This window comes from Nicotiana tomentosiformis, chromosome 2 (assembly GCF_000390325.3).
Source record: "Nicotiana tomentosiformis chromosome 2, ASM39032v3, whole genome shotgun sequence".
Classification (NCBI taxonomy): domain Eukaryota; kingdom Viridiplantae; phylum Streptophyta; class Magnoliopsida; order Solanales; family Solanaceae; genus Nicotiana; species Nicotiana tomentosiformis.
The window spans coordinates 61,132,682-61,149,463 of NC_090813.1; the positions used below are offsets into that span (position 1 = coordinate 61,132,682).

Genomic DNA, 16,782 nt, shown 5'->3' on the forward strand with positions numbered 1-16,782 from the left:
GTTCGACCCGGTTCAGCCCGGTTCGGTAAGGGGTGGGACTGGTTGGTTAGGGTAAGGGTTGTTCTGAACGGGGGCGTATTTTTTTGGTACCGGTGCACCGAAATCGGACTAGCCCAGTATCCCGTTCACGGATTTTAACCGGGTTCCAACCCGGTTACCGTTGCATTTGTTTTTAAAAATTCTGACAATTGCCCAAGCGGTCAAAATAAATTGTATTTGTTTTTAAAAAATTCTGACAATTGCCAACGGTCAAAATAAAGAAATGACCGTTGGGCAATTGTCATTTTTAGCCATTTCAGTCTACCCCTTACTAAAATAGCCCCCGCCCCTAATAATTGATAAATTATATTTTAGCTTTTTAAAAACTATAAATAGCCCCCCATCTTCTTCATTTTTTCTCACAACTTGATCTCATCTTTTACTTTAATTCTCTCTCAATTTCATCTTGATTATTGAATTGCTTTTCAATTAATTATTAATTCAAGTTTTATTAATTATTTACGGTAGCCACTACAAAATTACAATTATCAAATGAAGCGTGGTATCATTTTTTTTTAGGTTCAAGTCCAATCATGCCCCGTGTTTCTAGAGTGCGCTCACATTTTTGAGAACACGTTGAGGTGGTAGAAGAAAATGAAGCAGTTCGCAAAGCAGAGTGCAAGAACTGTGGTCAAGTCTTTAATGTTCATCCAAAGAGGGAGGGCACGTATGGTTTAAGGAGGCATATCAAGGGTTGTCTCGAGCGGCTTCCATGAATTCGTATTTAAGTTGATTTGAGACAATTTATTTTATTTTGAATTTTTTTCGACTTAGTTAAGCTTAATGTGCTAGTTTATTAGACAATTTGCTCTTATTGGCATTTGGCAGCAGTAAACACTAAACTTTTAATTGTTGTAAACTTTTAATTTGCAAGTTCAAAAATAAAAAAATCAAAATAGAACTTGCAAGTTAATTTATAGTATTATTATGCAATGAAAATATGAAATGAAAGCCTTTGAAGTTTGATCCTTACATATTGGTCTTATTAAATAATTTTATGTAGCCACTTAATTTCAATTTTAAATTTTAAAATTTAATATTCAAATTTAACACTTTAAACTTTAAAGTTTAAAAGTTTAATTTTATGTATTAAAATACATATTTTATTATTTTAAAGTCTGTAAATAATTAAGCATCAATTACATTGAAAAAGAAAATATATTACACTAAAAAATAAAAATAAAAACCCGATCCGATTCCAACGGGAAGACCCGAACCCGAACGGGCACACTAAAACCCGGAATTACCCAACCTACTAACCAGTCTAGTCTATTCTAATCTCGCCCGTCCGGCAAACACCCATAATTTACTAGGAGGATCCGAAAACCTCCCGACTTAGAAAAATGACTGCAAATTATTTACTTTGATTTCAAGAATTCTTGAAAGCTACCCGCGTGGCATCAAGACAAAGATTCGTACTCGGTCCCCAAAGGGCCAACTCAACTCTTGTCTTGCTTTTCTTTTCTACAGAGAGAAAGAGAAAGAGAAAGAGAGAGGGCGAGGGTATAAAGGGAGTGTTGGAGGGTAAGAATCCAGGGGCAGATCTGCACCAAAAATTCAAAGAAAAGATACCATCGAGGCTGCGAAAAAAGAAAAAGTAAAGGGGAGAATATCGTTTTCGATACCATACCATACCATTCTTTTTTTTAGTTCTTCACGAGTTTTTGTATGTGTGTACAACATACATATATAAGCTTATCAACATTTTGTGTGTCTACATATATTTCTCTATATAAAAGAAAAGGGGAAAGAGGGGTTGAGAGTTTTTTGGCAGTGGTGGATGGTTTTGGGAGAAGAACATGTTTGAGTTGAGAGAAGGGAGTTGTTATCCTAAGGCTTTAACGGGAGTGAATGTGGCTCTTGCTTCTGTCGATGCCGTTATTGCACTTCTTGCTTTTGCTCAGGTAACTGTTTCTTTATTCTTGTTCCAGAGGGTTATATATTTGTCGGTTTTTGTTAAAGCTTCAGTCTTTATCTTTCAATTGCTGTGTTGGTTGTTCTTTTCTTGGAATTCTGAAAGGAGAGTGTTTTTTAATGTGCTAAGTTATGAATGTATTGCAATTGGGATTTCGGGTTGTGGTTTCTGGAATTTTTGAAGGGTTTTAATGGATTCTGAATATCAATTTTATTTGTGATGGAACTTGAAAGGATGCTGTTTTGGCTAGGTTTGTGCTATTGGATTGAAAAATTGAGTCTTTTTTACTAGTAAATACTCTTGACGTGGCTCGTTAGTGTCTAGTGTCTGTGTGGTCAATTCGGTTTATAATGCTTGAATTTTAAGGGAATGTCAGCTCAATTGTCACAATGGGGTTAAAAAATTGTATTTTTTCCTTCTAAATTTTATTGGGGGTTGTGCGTACGCATTTTATTGAGACAGTTTTTGCCATTTGTGGTGCTCTTCTCTATTGTAATAGCATACAGAAGGGGATTAGTCTTTGAATAGTTCTGCTGAATTTGAGTAATTTAACGTTCCAAATGTTTGGCTTTCAAAGAGAAGGAATGTATTCTTGCCCCGGAAATGGATTCTCTGAAGCAGAGACACTCATTTTTCATGCAGAGACTGCCATATACCACCTACATAACGATTTTTACTAATTATTGTTCCTCTTCACTGGCTCGAGTAGGATTGGTGCTGTAGTTTCATGCCATCTACGATACTAACTGGATTAGAAAATTTTTAATTTTTGGTATTCTTATACCCACTCGGCATTTCTTCAGGTAAACATGTTTTTTTATGTCCTTGAATATGGACAAAATTCGGATTGTGCTAGGAGCAGACACTGGATTCAACCATGTCATGTATTTCTGCTAATGCTTATCAAATACCATAGTAGTACCACGTTTTCATAGCATTTGATTGAAAATCGAATAAATATCTGAAGTTATTTTGTTAAATGATTCTCGGAGAATCAAGGAGATTGTGGAATACTAATTCAATTTGAAGACGACGAAATCTTAATCAAAGATTAACCAAAGATTTGGATTGTGATACATGTAAACCTCTTCTTTGTTGCTTGAGAGTGCAAGACATCATTGTGAAGAATAGCTGAAAGCTTTTTGAAAAGTAGCCAATTTTTTAGAGCTAATATCTCTTGTTTAAGACAGGAGAGTACCTTGCTTTTCCTTTTGAGATATTCTGTAATCTTAACAGAATTTTGTGATCCTTTTGTATTTTATCTTCAGCTAAAGTTAAAACATAAAGTTAGTATATTTGGCAAACATTTAATAGCGCTGTTAGCGCACACTTGAAAAAGCTAAAATGGTAAAAATATAACTCAGTGCACGGATTTTTTCCTAATCCATGTTGTTGCTAATGCTGGCTTGAACTGAATCTCCAAACTACTCTTTACCTCTTCCTTCAGGCGCGGCCTTTATGTAGATTAACCGACATGTCCCACTTCATATCCCAAGATCATGGTGGATAATGGTTTTGGTTAATCATTTGATGATGAGAAATACATGTTCTTTCCCCTATTCGAACTACTCCAAGTGATAAATCTAGCTAGGGAAGACATGTGCTACTTTGGACAAAGTATAGTTTCACGAAATAAGCATATGTTCTATCTAAGAGTTTGTTACCCGATTGTTGCTTCCCGCCAAGCTTACTCTATAATTAGTCCAAGAGAGGCCAGATCGGTTTCGTTAGCAAGTACAAGTGTTTGTCTTTCTCCTCATGTATCTTGATCGGTTCAAGATGGAAATCATTTAGAGTGACTTGGTTATTTGTCCCACTTTGGCTTGCTGGAAAAAATGAAAAAAGAAATTGGAAGGGTTCTGTGATTTTCTAACTAAAGGAAGAGAGTGGTACTTATCTTTCTTGTCTATCATTCCCTTTTTATGTCGATCAAACAGAGTGTAAAGTTTCAACAACCTTCTTTAACTTTTGCTAAGTTGTGTGAAGGTTTGTAGTGGTGAAAGCATTGTAGCATCTGATCGTTGGAATACATGTATAAGATGTTTTGGTAGAAAGAGACTTGTATAGAATACATGAATGGTATGTGTCTGACCCGTGTGCATGTTGTTTTCCACTCATTTAGTTGTAACAATGTTCAGAAATGATGATTATCATGGAGTCGTGTGATTGATATGTTTCTTTAACTGATCTTATATCTATAATTGGAACACGTTTAAGAGCAAAGTTAATGTTGAAGTTCCTTAGGATTATATTGCTGGCGAAACCAGAATTAGGAGATATTATATCTTTGATACCCATAAAAGGAAGGACCATTTTAACTTTCTCTTTTGGTAATATTTTGATTTTTCCTGATTAATGTTCTTACATGTCAAGCTAAAAGTTTGGAAAGGGCTTTTACTAACTTGCCTTTCTCGTCATTCTGCTTAGGAGTGGCAAACGGGCGGGTCGGGTTGGATATGGTTCGGGTCGAAAACGGGTAATGAAAAAATGGATAAATTATCCGACCCGACCCATATTTAATACGGATAAAAAACGAGTTAACCGGCGGATAATATGGGTAACCATATTATCCATGGCTTCATGAATAGGATCACTTTTGAGAGAATTGACCTTTTAAACTAGGGTTTTGTTTCAGTAATTTTATTCAAATATTTTTATCTTGATGAAAACCTAGATGACCAATACAAGAACAGCCAAAGAGAACACCTTATCGGAGAAAAAAAGAACTGCCGATGAGAACTCCAAAGTAATCAGCTAATACTTATACACCATGTTCTGAATCTAAACATAAGCATTCATGCCAAGATAGTCAAATGGACATGCTACATTAACAACTTTACAGAAATACACACTGGATTACAAAACAGATGGTAGCAACTTTCTGCAAAGGCGGCAATATGAGAGGAAATATATCATTTTTTAACATAATGGCCAAAATAGATCATGCCTTAATAGCAAAGTGGTTAATCTTTCCCCCTACTTGATATATCACATTTCAACAACAACATACCCAATATTATCCCTGCTTGATATATCACATTATTGTGTTTAATTGAATAGGTGATTGCTTAGTTTGACTAGTTGCTAGAATTGAGAACCAGGGAGGCTGTGGGGGATTGTGATAGATTTTGATGTTGCCGACTACTAATCCGCATTCAACTATAATCTAGAACCTTTGTAAAGACTATGGACGCCTCAAGCAGAGTACTTTTTGGCACCGACTTGGTGTTTGTTATTTTTTTTTTGACAGACTTAACTGAAAAAGAAAAAACATTAATCTAGAATCTTAATTCTAACCTTGGTATACTTGGATTATGATAAATTCCACAACTTACTGCCATCTGGTTGCTGCAAACCAAGAGGTTGGTGCTTTTTTTTTTTTTGGAGGCTGCTGCTTGTGCCTATTGTGGTTGTATAATGTTGGTGTTACACTATCAGAGTAGCGTGCTCATGTGCTGTTAATGACAGTTTACATCTGCTGTGTGCTACTGATTATTTCTTGCTTAGTAGATTGTGTTATCACATTTTTGCTCAACTTAATTTGCTTATGTATTGTTCCAGTTAATGAGAATTCACTCTCGGAATACACACATTGGCTGGACTCGTCAGAAAGTAAGCATTTCATCGTCAATTCTCTTTCTGATTTTTTTAGTATCTGAGATGGGTGAGAACATTCTATCGTCCTGCTAGAAAATTAAAGCAACTTCCCGAGGTCTAAGCAGTTAGTCAAGAATGTGGAAAAAACCAATTTTCCACTGAAACTTCTTTATTTAGTTCCAACTTCCAATTATGAATAGCAAATATGCTAATCCGATAAAGCCTGTTACAAGATGCTAATATACGTCCAAGAACTCATGTTGATGATATTCTACTGAATACTCATGTCTAAACCATCATCTTGTAATGTTCAACACCCGTGTGCTAGCATTTAAGGTTCAGGTGACATAATGGTGGTCTTCACAAGCTAAATTAAACTCGAAATGCCTTTACAATTCTGGTCTAAAAGTTCATTCTTTTTCACCATTATTATAGTTATGTAAACCCTTTCCCTTCATTTCCACAACTTGATAACTATTGCCTAAAAGTTTCTTTTGAATAAGCATCGCCAAATTACTGATGATCATCTAGGCTTTCTAAATTTTAGCACCATACCAGGCGAATCTCCTGCTTTTTCGATGGGATCCAGTTGTAGTCTCTCAATGTATCTCTTTTACTCTCTCATCCCTCTGCCGAACAGAAAATCCTAACTTTAGGATTTTAAATCTAGCCTAGTCACTTAGCCATCATGGTATTTGCCGTGTGCTCGAGTTATAACTCTTTGGTGTTTAAGATTAGGGGTGTCTATGCGCAGTTCTTGGTGCAAGCTCAGTCTATAGATGATCCCAAGGACGATGGAGGTTTTACCAGTACCACCATCAGATCCGAAACCTTTGTGCGATCAAACCCCAGAAATTCCAGTCCCATATGAACTGAAAAGTCAGTCACTGTGCGTCTTTCCGGTTGACGATTCAAGGTTGATTTGTGTTATCTCCTCGTTGCGTGAACAGTGCACTTTTCCGGCGTGAACAGTTTTGTCTCGGTATGAACAGTAATTTCCAGAAAAGTTTCTGTTTTCTGTTGATGTTTTAGAACCTATTTTGTAGTGTGGAATTCGGCTTAGTCTCACTATTTTCAAATTTTTCCGGCGACTTTTCGGCCAACTTCTGTTTATCCGCAACCACCTGGTTTTGTTGTTCAGGGAGAGTCTAGTGGCCTTATTGACAGCTTGCCACAAATTCTCTTTCCTTTACATATGTGTGATGGTCTCCTTAAGTATTCTGATACTTGCTAAGGGTTAGTGATACTATAAGTGCTTGCACTAGTCTACCTCCTTGTGTTTGGATTCTGACCACAAAGTTAATAGTGTAACTCTTAAAGTGTTCATGTTTTTACACCCTGATAATATTCAATGTTGCTTCTGAATTCTGTATACCGGAACTCTTTTCTGTATACTGCTATTCTCTTGTTAATTGCTAAAGTGAATCCCTCCTTTGGTGTTTAAGATTAGGGGTGTCTACGCGCAGTTCTTGGTGCAAGCTCAGTCTATAGATGATCCCAAGGACGATGGAGGTTTTACCAGTACCACCATCAGATCCGAAACCTTTGTGCGACCAAACCCCAGAAATTCCAGTCCCGTATGAACTGAAAAGTCAGTCATTGTGCGTCTTTCCGGTTGACGGTTCAAGATTGATTTGGGTTATCTCCTCGTCGCGTGAACAGTGCACTTTTCCGGCGTGAACAGTGATGTCTCGGTGTGAACAGTAATTTCCAGAAAAGTTTCTGTTTTCTGTTGATGTTTTAGAATCTATTTTGTAGTGTGGAATTCGGCTTAGTCTCACTATTTTCAAATTTTTCCGGCGACTTTTCGGCCAACTTCTGTTTATCAGCAACCACATGGTTTTGTTGTTCAGGGAGAGTCTAGTGGCCTTGTATGATCAACTTGCAGATATTTTCACCAAGTCCCTTACTGGTCCTCGTATTGGTTGCATATGTAACAAGCTCGGTACATATGATTTGTATGCACCGGCTTGAGGGGGAGTGTTAGATAGTTATGTGTAAATAGTCCTAGTTCCATACGTAGTAGGAGTAGAATGTCCCAGTCCCATATGTAATAGGAGTAGAATATGTCCTAGTCCCTACTACATGTATTATATATAGGGTATCACTGTTAAAAAATAGATTTTTCTCCCGTGCATTCTCACAGTGCTAATTATAGATCATGCTTACTAGAGTTCACTATGCAATTGCAGGTATTTCACTTGATGATTGGATCTTCAAATTTGGGTAAGCATCTTAGTTTCTCTATATCTATTGGTCTATCCACGGATTGTTTTTGCTGAGTGCTTCCTGGGTTTGTTTATCAAAATAACCATAAACAAACAACGTTTACATAGACAAAATGAGTTGAAAGAGCTACTACTAGATGAAATATATGATGTAAAAATGATGTAAATTAAGTTCAAAGATCATGTTAGTTTTCTAATTCAGATGCAAAGTTGCTGTTTTAAGTTTCTATTCAAGTTTAGCGACTAGTTCGCCTGTTCTAAATTTTGTAATTTCTTTTCCTTACCGTAGCAATTCATTTGTAATGTTTTTCTTAGCAAAATAATATATTATTTCTTATCTATATTTAATTTTTATTGCGCAGCTGAGCAAGATATATCCCATAGACAATAAAGCACGCCCCTAACACTTTGGTGCTTACGTTGAAGTGTTGTCTAAGCGAGGCAAAGTGCCTGGCCAGCTGGCTTGCACTACATCTAAGATTTGGTGTTTAAGTTCGTGCCAGCGGAGCTTTTAACAAAAGTAGGCATTGAGATTAATTCAGGCATGAACAGTTAGAAAAATTATACCTCTTATCTTTGTGAGTTGGACTGTTCTAGCTACACCACTCTTATTTTCAGTGATTTAAGTGTCTTCTAACTCTGGGCAAGCCTTATGCCACCTGTCTGGTAAAAGCTTTTCCTTCGTTTCATGAGTTTACTGTTCGTATCCCTTTCTAGCGACAGTTCTAGCAGTACCACTCTTAAATTCATGTGGATGTTCCAAAAAAGTCCGGTCCGCTCCTTCCTCTCATGATAACAGAGTCTAGATATTGAAAATTATAGCACATTCTGTAAAGGTCCCTTTCCTCTCTTTCATCGTATTGGAAACTAGGTGTTAAATCTCTCCTCTAAATATTGAACTTTTTGTCATTATTCTTGACAAGTCTTAACTCTTCTCATCGTCTCCATTAGTCAATGACACTGTATTAGGTCCCTCCTACGAACTTGAACTTCGGTTACTGTTTCAACAAGTCTCCTTGTCTCTGTTTTTCTTCTCCGTTCATGGTAATAGAGTGTGGTACTGAGTCCTCCTTTGAGCGTTATTATTGTTTTTGGTTACTGTTAAGTTGCCAATTCAAGTTGTGCTGACAATGTCTTGGAGATTTTTCGCACCAGACCTCTTGATGGAGAATTGATCTTCCGTGGGTACTACAAAAAAGCACATCTTCTTCTCTATCAAGAGGTGTGGTGCGAAAAATCTCCAAGACATTGTCAGCACAACTTGAATTCCTTCTCCAAGACTTCATTAATAAAAAAGCACTTTTTTGAAAATTCCTTCTTTTTGCTATTAATGGCTCGGAGAAAAGGGTTTCAGCACCACTTTTCTTTTCTGTGATTGTTCACTTCTCCGGTGACACCGGAAAATATCTTAAAGTGATTTTGTAGCATATCTTGTTTTCGAAATAAACAAGTTCATGTTATTTTTCCTCCTTGAGTCTGAGAGGACGTGTTAAAGTGAAGAGAATCATTGCGAATATTCTATTGTGAATATGGTGTAGTTTAATGCTATGTCATATTAACTATAATGCCAATAAGTTGTAAACTCTCTATATCATGAAGCTCAAAACTCCTATAATTAGAGTCCTCTTGCATGCTATCATTAACCATTAGTACGAGAGCTCTTCTCCTTTTGTTTCTCTCTTTGTATAACATATTAGCCATAGTACTTGGGGAAGTGCATTCTTTTGGGTAGTCTGCTAATACACCCTATAAAAGTTCAGCTAGCTTCTTGTTTGGTAGAAAGAAGGGTAAATGCGAAGAGTATAGTTAATTTGAACATGAAATTTTGATGAAGCACCTGTGCACGTGGGTATAATCTCGTTTATTACCTTGCCTTGCCTTTATTTTTTTTTTCGTCTTTTTTTTTTTTTTTTTTTTGGGCTTCCTGTGCATTTCATAATGATGAAAAAATTTCATCTCCAGTAAGTAATCTATAAGAGTTTAGTAACTAGTATGAATGGGTCATTGACTTTATTCTCTTGCAGGTTATTTCCTTTATTTTGTGTTGTCGCTTGTTGCCGCTTGTAAGGGTTGGCTTTGCTGGTCGCACTTCTGTGGTTTTGTTGTTATGGGTATGTGCAAACCCACCATGTTCTTTTCAGCTGATGCTTTTGTAATTAGGACTAATACACAGCTATATTTGCAGCTTCCCCCAAAATTCTTTTCCTTGCTGCATTTCTTCTTCTCCTTTCATTCTGGTAAGTTCGCCGCCTGTTTGCTGTGTTTGAATGTGTGAAAATTATCTTTGTGAATCTAAATATTTGCTTTCTTTTCTTTGTTTCACATTTGAGGAAAAGAAACTAATTTAATGAGGGCATCAGTATCGTGAACTTCCCATTTTTTCTCCAGTCATTCTCTTTCCCGAAAATAATCTTGGGCAGAGAAGTGATATCTGTTACTTTTATCAGTGAGCTGCCAAAATCAGCAATTCATTAAGACACTGCTATCGAACTTTAGAACGTGGTTGACCAAATCATAATCCTCTTTTGGTGAATAGCAGTTACTTGAGCTAGTCATATAGATCCGTCCGGTCTAAAATCAACAAAGTTGTCATGTATCTCTCTCTTTTTTTTGATAACCAAGAAATCCCTTGGGCCAGTGGCGCAGGTTTAGAACGTGGTTCGCAGTTGTTGAGGTTTGAAACTCTCTCTCGACTTTTCTTCCGTAATTGTTCCCCACAGAACGCTGAAGGATCAGCTGAAACTAGATAAGAAAGGTTTACTATCGAAGTTCTCAAAGTTTTGCACAAAATGCAATTCTCAACCAGAGCAATGCCAAATTGCTTTCCCCCTTAGGCCTTAACCCCATCACAAAATCATTTTCCTCAAAACCCAATTCTAAACAAGTTGCTCTATATTTCTATAAATTGGTTTCAATGGTAAAAATACCTTAGAGAAAGTCAAACAACCCTTATGCAATAACTCCAGAAAAGTCTCTGAAATTTTCTCCCTAAAAGTCCTAAAGCAATCCAAGCGCCACAGATTCACCAAAAAGAAAACTAAAACCTCAAGCTAATGGAAGGAAAAAAAAAAGAACAAGAGAAAGGAAGGGGAAAAGTAAGAATGAAGATAAAGTTGGGAGGGGGAAAGAACAGGGGGTTGGGGAAATTTTGTTTCACAAGTCTTCATCCCCCCCCCCCCCCCCCCCGATTTTAGCCTTTACTAGTTCAATATCACAACATTCACTCTCCTTATATGCGTGTATTCCACGCACTTTGTCCAACTTAGTCAAATCAACACCACATAAGTTTGATCAATGGTCAAAGGCATTTAAAACACTTGAGGTGTCTATTTGAAAACCCGTGTAGTTAGGACCGTGCAAGTACAAGTGTCAAATTGTGTATTGAGCCTTTTTTAGATATTATTTAGTGCCCCAAGTTATTGCCCAAGTAGCGCCTCCGCATATTCTACGTAAAGTTATTATTCAAATTTCTAAACGAAGCAGCTAGCTCTATATCACTTCATTTGTGGTTATTCTGGTGTTGGCATGACAAAAATCTATTGCTCCATTAGTTCAACATGAATTATTCTAGTTTGGTTGAAGATTAGGTCAAGAATTTGGTTATGCCTTCATATTAGTCAACCCAATACAGTAAAATGATTTTTGCAACCTATAGCCATAATTATATCTATCCTTCAGTAATTTTGGTTTAAGGCTTTGTCCAAGACATGAATTCAATCTTCATGTAGAAATTAAAGATAAAATGATTTGGTCCAAGACATGAACTCAACCCTTATGCATCAACTTCAGAAAATCTCTGAAATTTTCTCCCTAAAAGTCCTAAAGCAATCCAAGCGCCACGGATTATCCAAAAAGAAAACTAAAACCTCAAGCTAATGGAAGGGGAAAAAAAAGTACAAGAGAAAGGGAGGGGAAAAGTAAGAATGAAGATAAAGTTGGGAGGGGGAAAGAATAGGGGGGCGGGGAAATTTTGTTTCACAAGTCTTCATCACCCCCCTCCCCCCCGAATTTTAGCCTTTACTAGTTCAATATCGCAACATTCACTTTCCTTATATGCGTGTATTCTACGCACTTTGTCCAACTTAGTCAAATCAACACCACATAAGCTTGATCAATGGTCAAAGGCGTAGTTAGGGCGCCTGCATTTGAAGACCGTGTAAGTACAAGTGTCAAATTGTGTATTAAGCCTTTTTTAAATATTATTTAGTGCACCAAGTTATTGCCCAAGTAGCTCCTCCGCATATTCTACGTAAAGTTATTATTCAAATTTCTAAACGAAACAGCTAGCTCTATATCACTTCATTTGTGGTTATTCTGGTGTTGGCATGACAAAAATTTATTGCTCCATTAGTTCAACATGAATTATTCTAGTTTGGTTGAAGATTAGGTCAAGAATCTGGTTATGCTTCATATTAGTCAACTCATACAGTAAAATGATTTTTGCAACCTATAGCCGTAATTATATCTATCCTTCCGTAATTTTGGTTTAAGGCTTTGTCCAAGACATGAACTCAATCTTCATGTAGAAATTAAATATAAAATGATTTGGTCCAAGACATGAACTCAACCCTTATGCATTAACTCCAGAAAAGTCTCTGAAATTTTCTCCCTAAAAGTCCTAAAGCTACCAAGTGCCATGGATTCACCAAAAAGAAAACTAAAACCTCAAGCTAATGGAAGGAAAAAAAAGAACAAGAGAAAGGGAGGGAAAAGTAAGAATGAAGATAAAGTTGGGAGGGGGAAGAATAGGGGGGCGGGGAAATTTTGTTTCACAAGTCTTCATCAACCCCCCCCCCCCCCCCCCCTGATTTTAGCCTTTACTAAACTAAATCAATATCGCAACATTCACTCTCCTTATATGCGTGTATTCCACGCACTTTGTCCAACTTAGTCAAATCAACACCGCATAAGCTCGATCAATGTTAAAGGCATTTAAAACACTTGAGGTGTCTATTTGAAAATCCGTGGAGTTAGGGAGCCTGCATTTGAAGACCGTGCGAGTACAAGTGTCAAATTGTGTATTAAGCCTTTTTTAGATTTTGTCAAGTGCCCCAAGTTATTGCCCAAGTAGCTCTTCCGCCTATTCTATGTAAAGTTATTATTCAACTTTCTAAATGAAGCGGATAGCTCTATATCACTTCATTTATGGTTATTCTGGTGTTGGCGTGACCAAAATCTATTGCTCCTTTAAGTTCAACATGAATTATTCTAGTTTGGTTGAAGATTAGGTCAAGAATTTGGTTATGCTTCATATTAGTCAACCCAATACAGTAAAATGATTTTTGCAACCTATAGCCGTAATTATATCTATCCTTCCGTAATTTTGGTTTAAGGCTTTGTCTAAGACATGAAGTCAATCTTCATGTAGAAATTAAATATAAAATAATTTGTAATGCCTTTTCTGCAAATAAATTCAGGGTTGATCTTTGTCATCAGTCAAATGATGAAGAAGATGAAGATGATGGGTATAGTCCTCGAGAAGCCTTGTTGGAGAAGAATAAGCCAAAATCAAATGCTGATAGTCGCCGAAGATGCTGCTCTTTTCGTGCGGTCAATGTGGGAAGCCGCCAAAAAGTTGTGGTTCTGGTAAAGCTAATAAAGTACACGCATATAATGTTTAAGAGGCAAAGTTGTGATTTGCCTAGCAACTCTTCACAGGCTCTAAACGCAATGGGACAGCCATGTGGCGAAAAGTCTCTTGCGGATAACAGCCAAATATGTGAGGCTAGCCCCATGCATTTATGTTTTGCGTTATCCGCCTCGTATGACTCAGAATATCTTCTTCCAAGTATTTGAGTATAACTTACATGATTTTTAACTTATAGAAACTATGTTTTTTGTTCTATAACTTCGAATTTTAGTGGTAAACTATATTGAAATAAATATGTGTTATTATCCCTTGGTACTTAATTATTTTTTTACATTTTTTGCTTATGAATTATATCCAATTTTAGTATATTTTTTCATATTATTATTTTTAATAATTTCTTTTGAAAATATTAAAATTAAAATTTCCGTGGGTGATATGCCTATAAGAGGCCCTCTCCACTGTGCCCCTGCTTTTTTAGACATTGCATGTATGTTCTACATATATGACATATTCAAACTCCTCGTATCTTTATGTCTTTGCGCATTTCTGTTCTTAATTCATGTACTTGCTTTTTGACCAGGTTACTCTGTTAGTTTTTCTGTTAATGTTGGTAGCTGCTGTACTAATATGGATTGGGAGGGGAAAGAATCCTATCGATTCTTCTGTTGTGGCTCGGGTATGGACAATGGCTCTTTAATTACCTGTATCTGTTTATTGTTGTTCTTGCATATTCTTTTTACCCAATTGATTTAGCAGTTGTTGGTTCTCTGTATTGCCTTCCGTATTCATTTTTAGCTGCAATTAGTTATTATTTACTGTGGAGCATCTCATTGAAAGAGAGAATGTGTTCCCGCGAGTAAGGAGGCATGATCTAATTTTGTGCGAAGTTTTTGTCTGTAATAATTACCTTGATAGGTTGCTGTTATATGTCTGGATAGGGTAGTTCTTGTAAAATGCTTTTTATTCTTAATCTGATTAGCATGCTATTATTGATTTGCTTAGAATATTGCTCTTTGGTGTTTAAATTATTGCAGGAGAAACTATCAATTTACACTGTTTCATGGTGATTTTTTTCTTTGCCTGACACCTTTCTCTACCTTCCTCTTGATAATTGATGAAGTGCAGTTTCATCCAGGTGTATGTAGATCTCTTTGCAATAGCAGTTCTTCTGCTGGGATTGGCATTGGCATGCTATGGTCAGTATCTCATACACTATGGATTATTTATGACGAGCTTCCATATTAATGTTCACACGTCACAGAAAATTGTTATCCTGCCATTTTCACTAATTGAATCTTACTTATTGCTACTATACATCGTAATCCTTTTCTCACCATGAAAGCTTATGGGCACTTCAGTACTTGTTTAATAACTAATGACTTGATCCACCCTTCCTTCATGGAATCAGCTGATGTAAAAGACCGGAGTTATGCTAGTCAACGATAAGAACTGATTTACAAAATCATACAGTGTGACATTATTTTTACCTAGATTTGCAAACCGTTGATGAGGGCATTTATTTGTGAGAAAGTATATTTATCTTATATTGGATTGGAGTACAGTACTTGGTTATACTATATGAGTGTTTGCAGTAGGTGGGATGTGGGGAGCCACTTAACGTTTGTGACTAATGTTTAAGAGCTCTCTCTCTGTTGTGGGGGGGGGGGGGGGGGACTTTCAGAAATAGTTAAAGCGATAAGATAATAGATGGTTGATAATTTTAGGGGGTAAAAGTGCTGTCTCACCATAAGAAAGATACATATATCTTGATTGTCCAATCAACGACATCTCTCATCGAGCTGTTTGGAATTTTAAGAAACAGTTGTCCTAAAAGAACCTGCTGAACTTGTAAACTAGGTCTTATGTATAGGTTCTAACTATTTTGTGTGAAGGTTTTCCATTTAAACTGTCTTTTGACCATAACCGTAAGTCCATTTGCTATGCAGGACTGGTACTGTTCTTGAAAATGAGCAAAGTGAGATCTGAAAGGGCTTCATCAGAAATGTGGAAGGTACTAACTCATCTTTTTATGGTGCTTCTCTACCATTTTCTGTATGCCAATCAGAATCATGATTTGCAGACTGCAGAAAACTTCTGTCTTGTCGTACTGAGATCTTTTATCGCTCTAGTTTTATGAACTGACAGCTTGAATAAAGTGCAATGTTTCTCCTTTTTTTGCCTGTTGAAATTTAGTGCTCATGACACAAATTGTGATAGATTATTTCCTTGTGAGGTTTGATGCTTTTGTTGTATTTCTTTCAAATGAAGGTTGCAGGCTTGGCAGTTGTTTCTGTTCTATGTTTCACATCAAGTGCCTCTGTTGCCATATTCACAGATATACCTGTATGTCTTCTTGCTGGTCTCATTAGATTGTCTTTTGTTTTGGATGCATAAGTTTCTAAAAGATAATACCTTATCTTGCAGCTTCTTTTTCACTGGCATGGACAGAAGATAAATGGTGTTTGTACATCACTTCTCATGGTTTTGTATTATTTTATAGGTACTCTTATAACTTATCCTTATTTGACACTACAACATGATCTGAAATTCTGGACTTAATATGCAAATTAATCAAGGTTTAGGTTGATGATTCTAGAGAATAACATTGACATCTCAACCAGTATAATGGATTTCTGCTAATCTTATAGTAAGAAAATTTTTGCTCTCCACCTGCTAGTTGCTGTTAACAATTATACCTAAGATCTACTAACTGAATTTAATTAGATGATGGAAGCTTGAACTAAACATGGTGCAAGAAATCAATTTAACAATCAGTTGGCACCACTGATGACGTTATATAAGTGTGTATGAATTTAGTAAAAGTTGGAGTGGCTGTGAGATGTAAATTGGGTGCTATACAGTAAACTTTTACTTGATTGCTGCATTGGCACTCATCAGATTCCTAATACTCGTTACCTGACCAAATATTTTCCAGGTTCTTCTGTACCTTCAGCGTTTGTGCTATGGGTGATGAGAGAACTACCACCTCCACTTGTCACTTACAGGCAACAGGAGTCGAGGACAATAGCTTTTATCAGTGATAGTTCAGTGACAGTACAGCCTCAGCGATGGACAGCTGCTGCAAGTGCGCAGAATCAGGTGACATGCCTTCTTTTATCTCTGCTGTACACCTTGTTTCTTGATTGGTTTAGAGTCATGTGAATGATAATCTTGACCAGCGAACATTTTGAAAATGTGTATTGTTTTATGAAGACTATCACAGACCATATGATGTGTAAAAAGTTGAAGAGATAGTAAATTAATTTCCCTTCCCACAATTGTAGTGTCGTTGCACTTGGAGGTCGGTTGTATATAATGAAAAAACCTATAATGAAAGTTATGGGCGCAAATCACTTCGAGCTTTCCATTAGTATTTATTAAGGTCCACTAACTCGCCAGGAATGCAGCTCTAG

The 16,782-nt window shown here is 36.6% G+C and overlaps 1 protein-coding gene across 2 annotated transcripts in view; it reads left to right on the top strand.

The window, feature by feature from the left end:
- The window catches only part of LOC104092257 (tobamovirus multiplication protein 1), a 157,775-nt gene that overhangs the window by 140,409 nt on the left and 584 nt on the right, over positions 1-16,782 (top strand). The window contains exons 2-13 of one of the 2 annotated variants that reach the window (XM_070195434.1): positions 1,530-1,943; positions 5,516-5,566; positions 7,744-7,777; positions 9,804-9,890; positions 9,965-10,016; positions 13,197-13,365; positions 13,950-14,045; positions 14,505-14,565; positions 15,316-15,380; positions 15,638-15,712; positions 15,794-15,869; positions 16,305-16,468. In XM_070195434.1, coding sequence (XP_070051535.1) covers positions 1,839-1,943; positions 5,516-5,566; positions 7,744-7,777; positions 9,804-9,890; positions 9,965-10,016; positions 13,197-13,365; positions 13,950-14,045; positions 14,505-14,565; positions 15,316-15,380; positions 15,638-15,712; positions 15,794-15,869; positions 16,305-16,468 — 1,035 coding nt within the window. In that variant the 5' untranslated portion in view covers positions 1,530-1,838. Of the gene's footprint in view, positions 1-1,381; positions 1,944-5,515; positions 5,567-7,743; positions 7,778-9,803; positions 9,891-9,964; positions 10,017-13,196; positions 13,366-13,949; positions 14,046-14,504; positions 14,566-15,315; positions 15,381-15,637; positions 15,713-15,793; positions 15,870-16,304; positions 16,469-16,782 lie in introns of those variants that run through there. The other variant, XM_009597806.4, reaches the window with a different exon arrangement.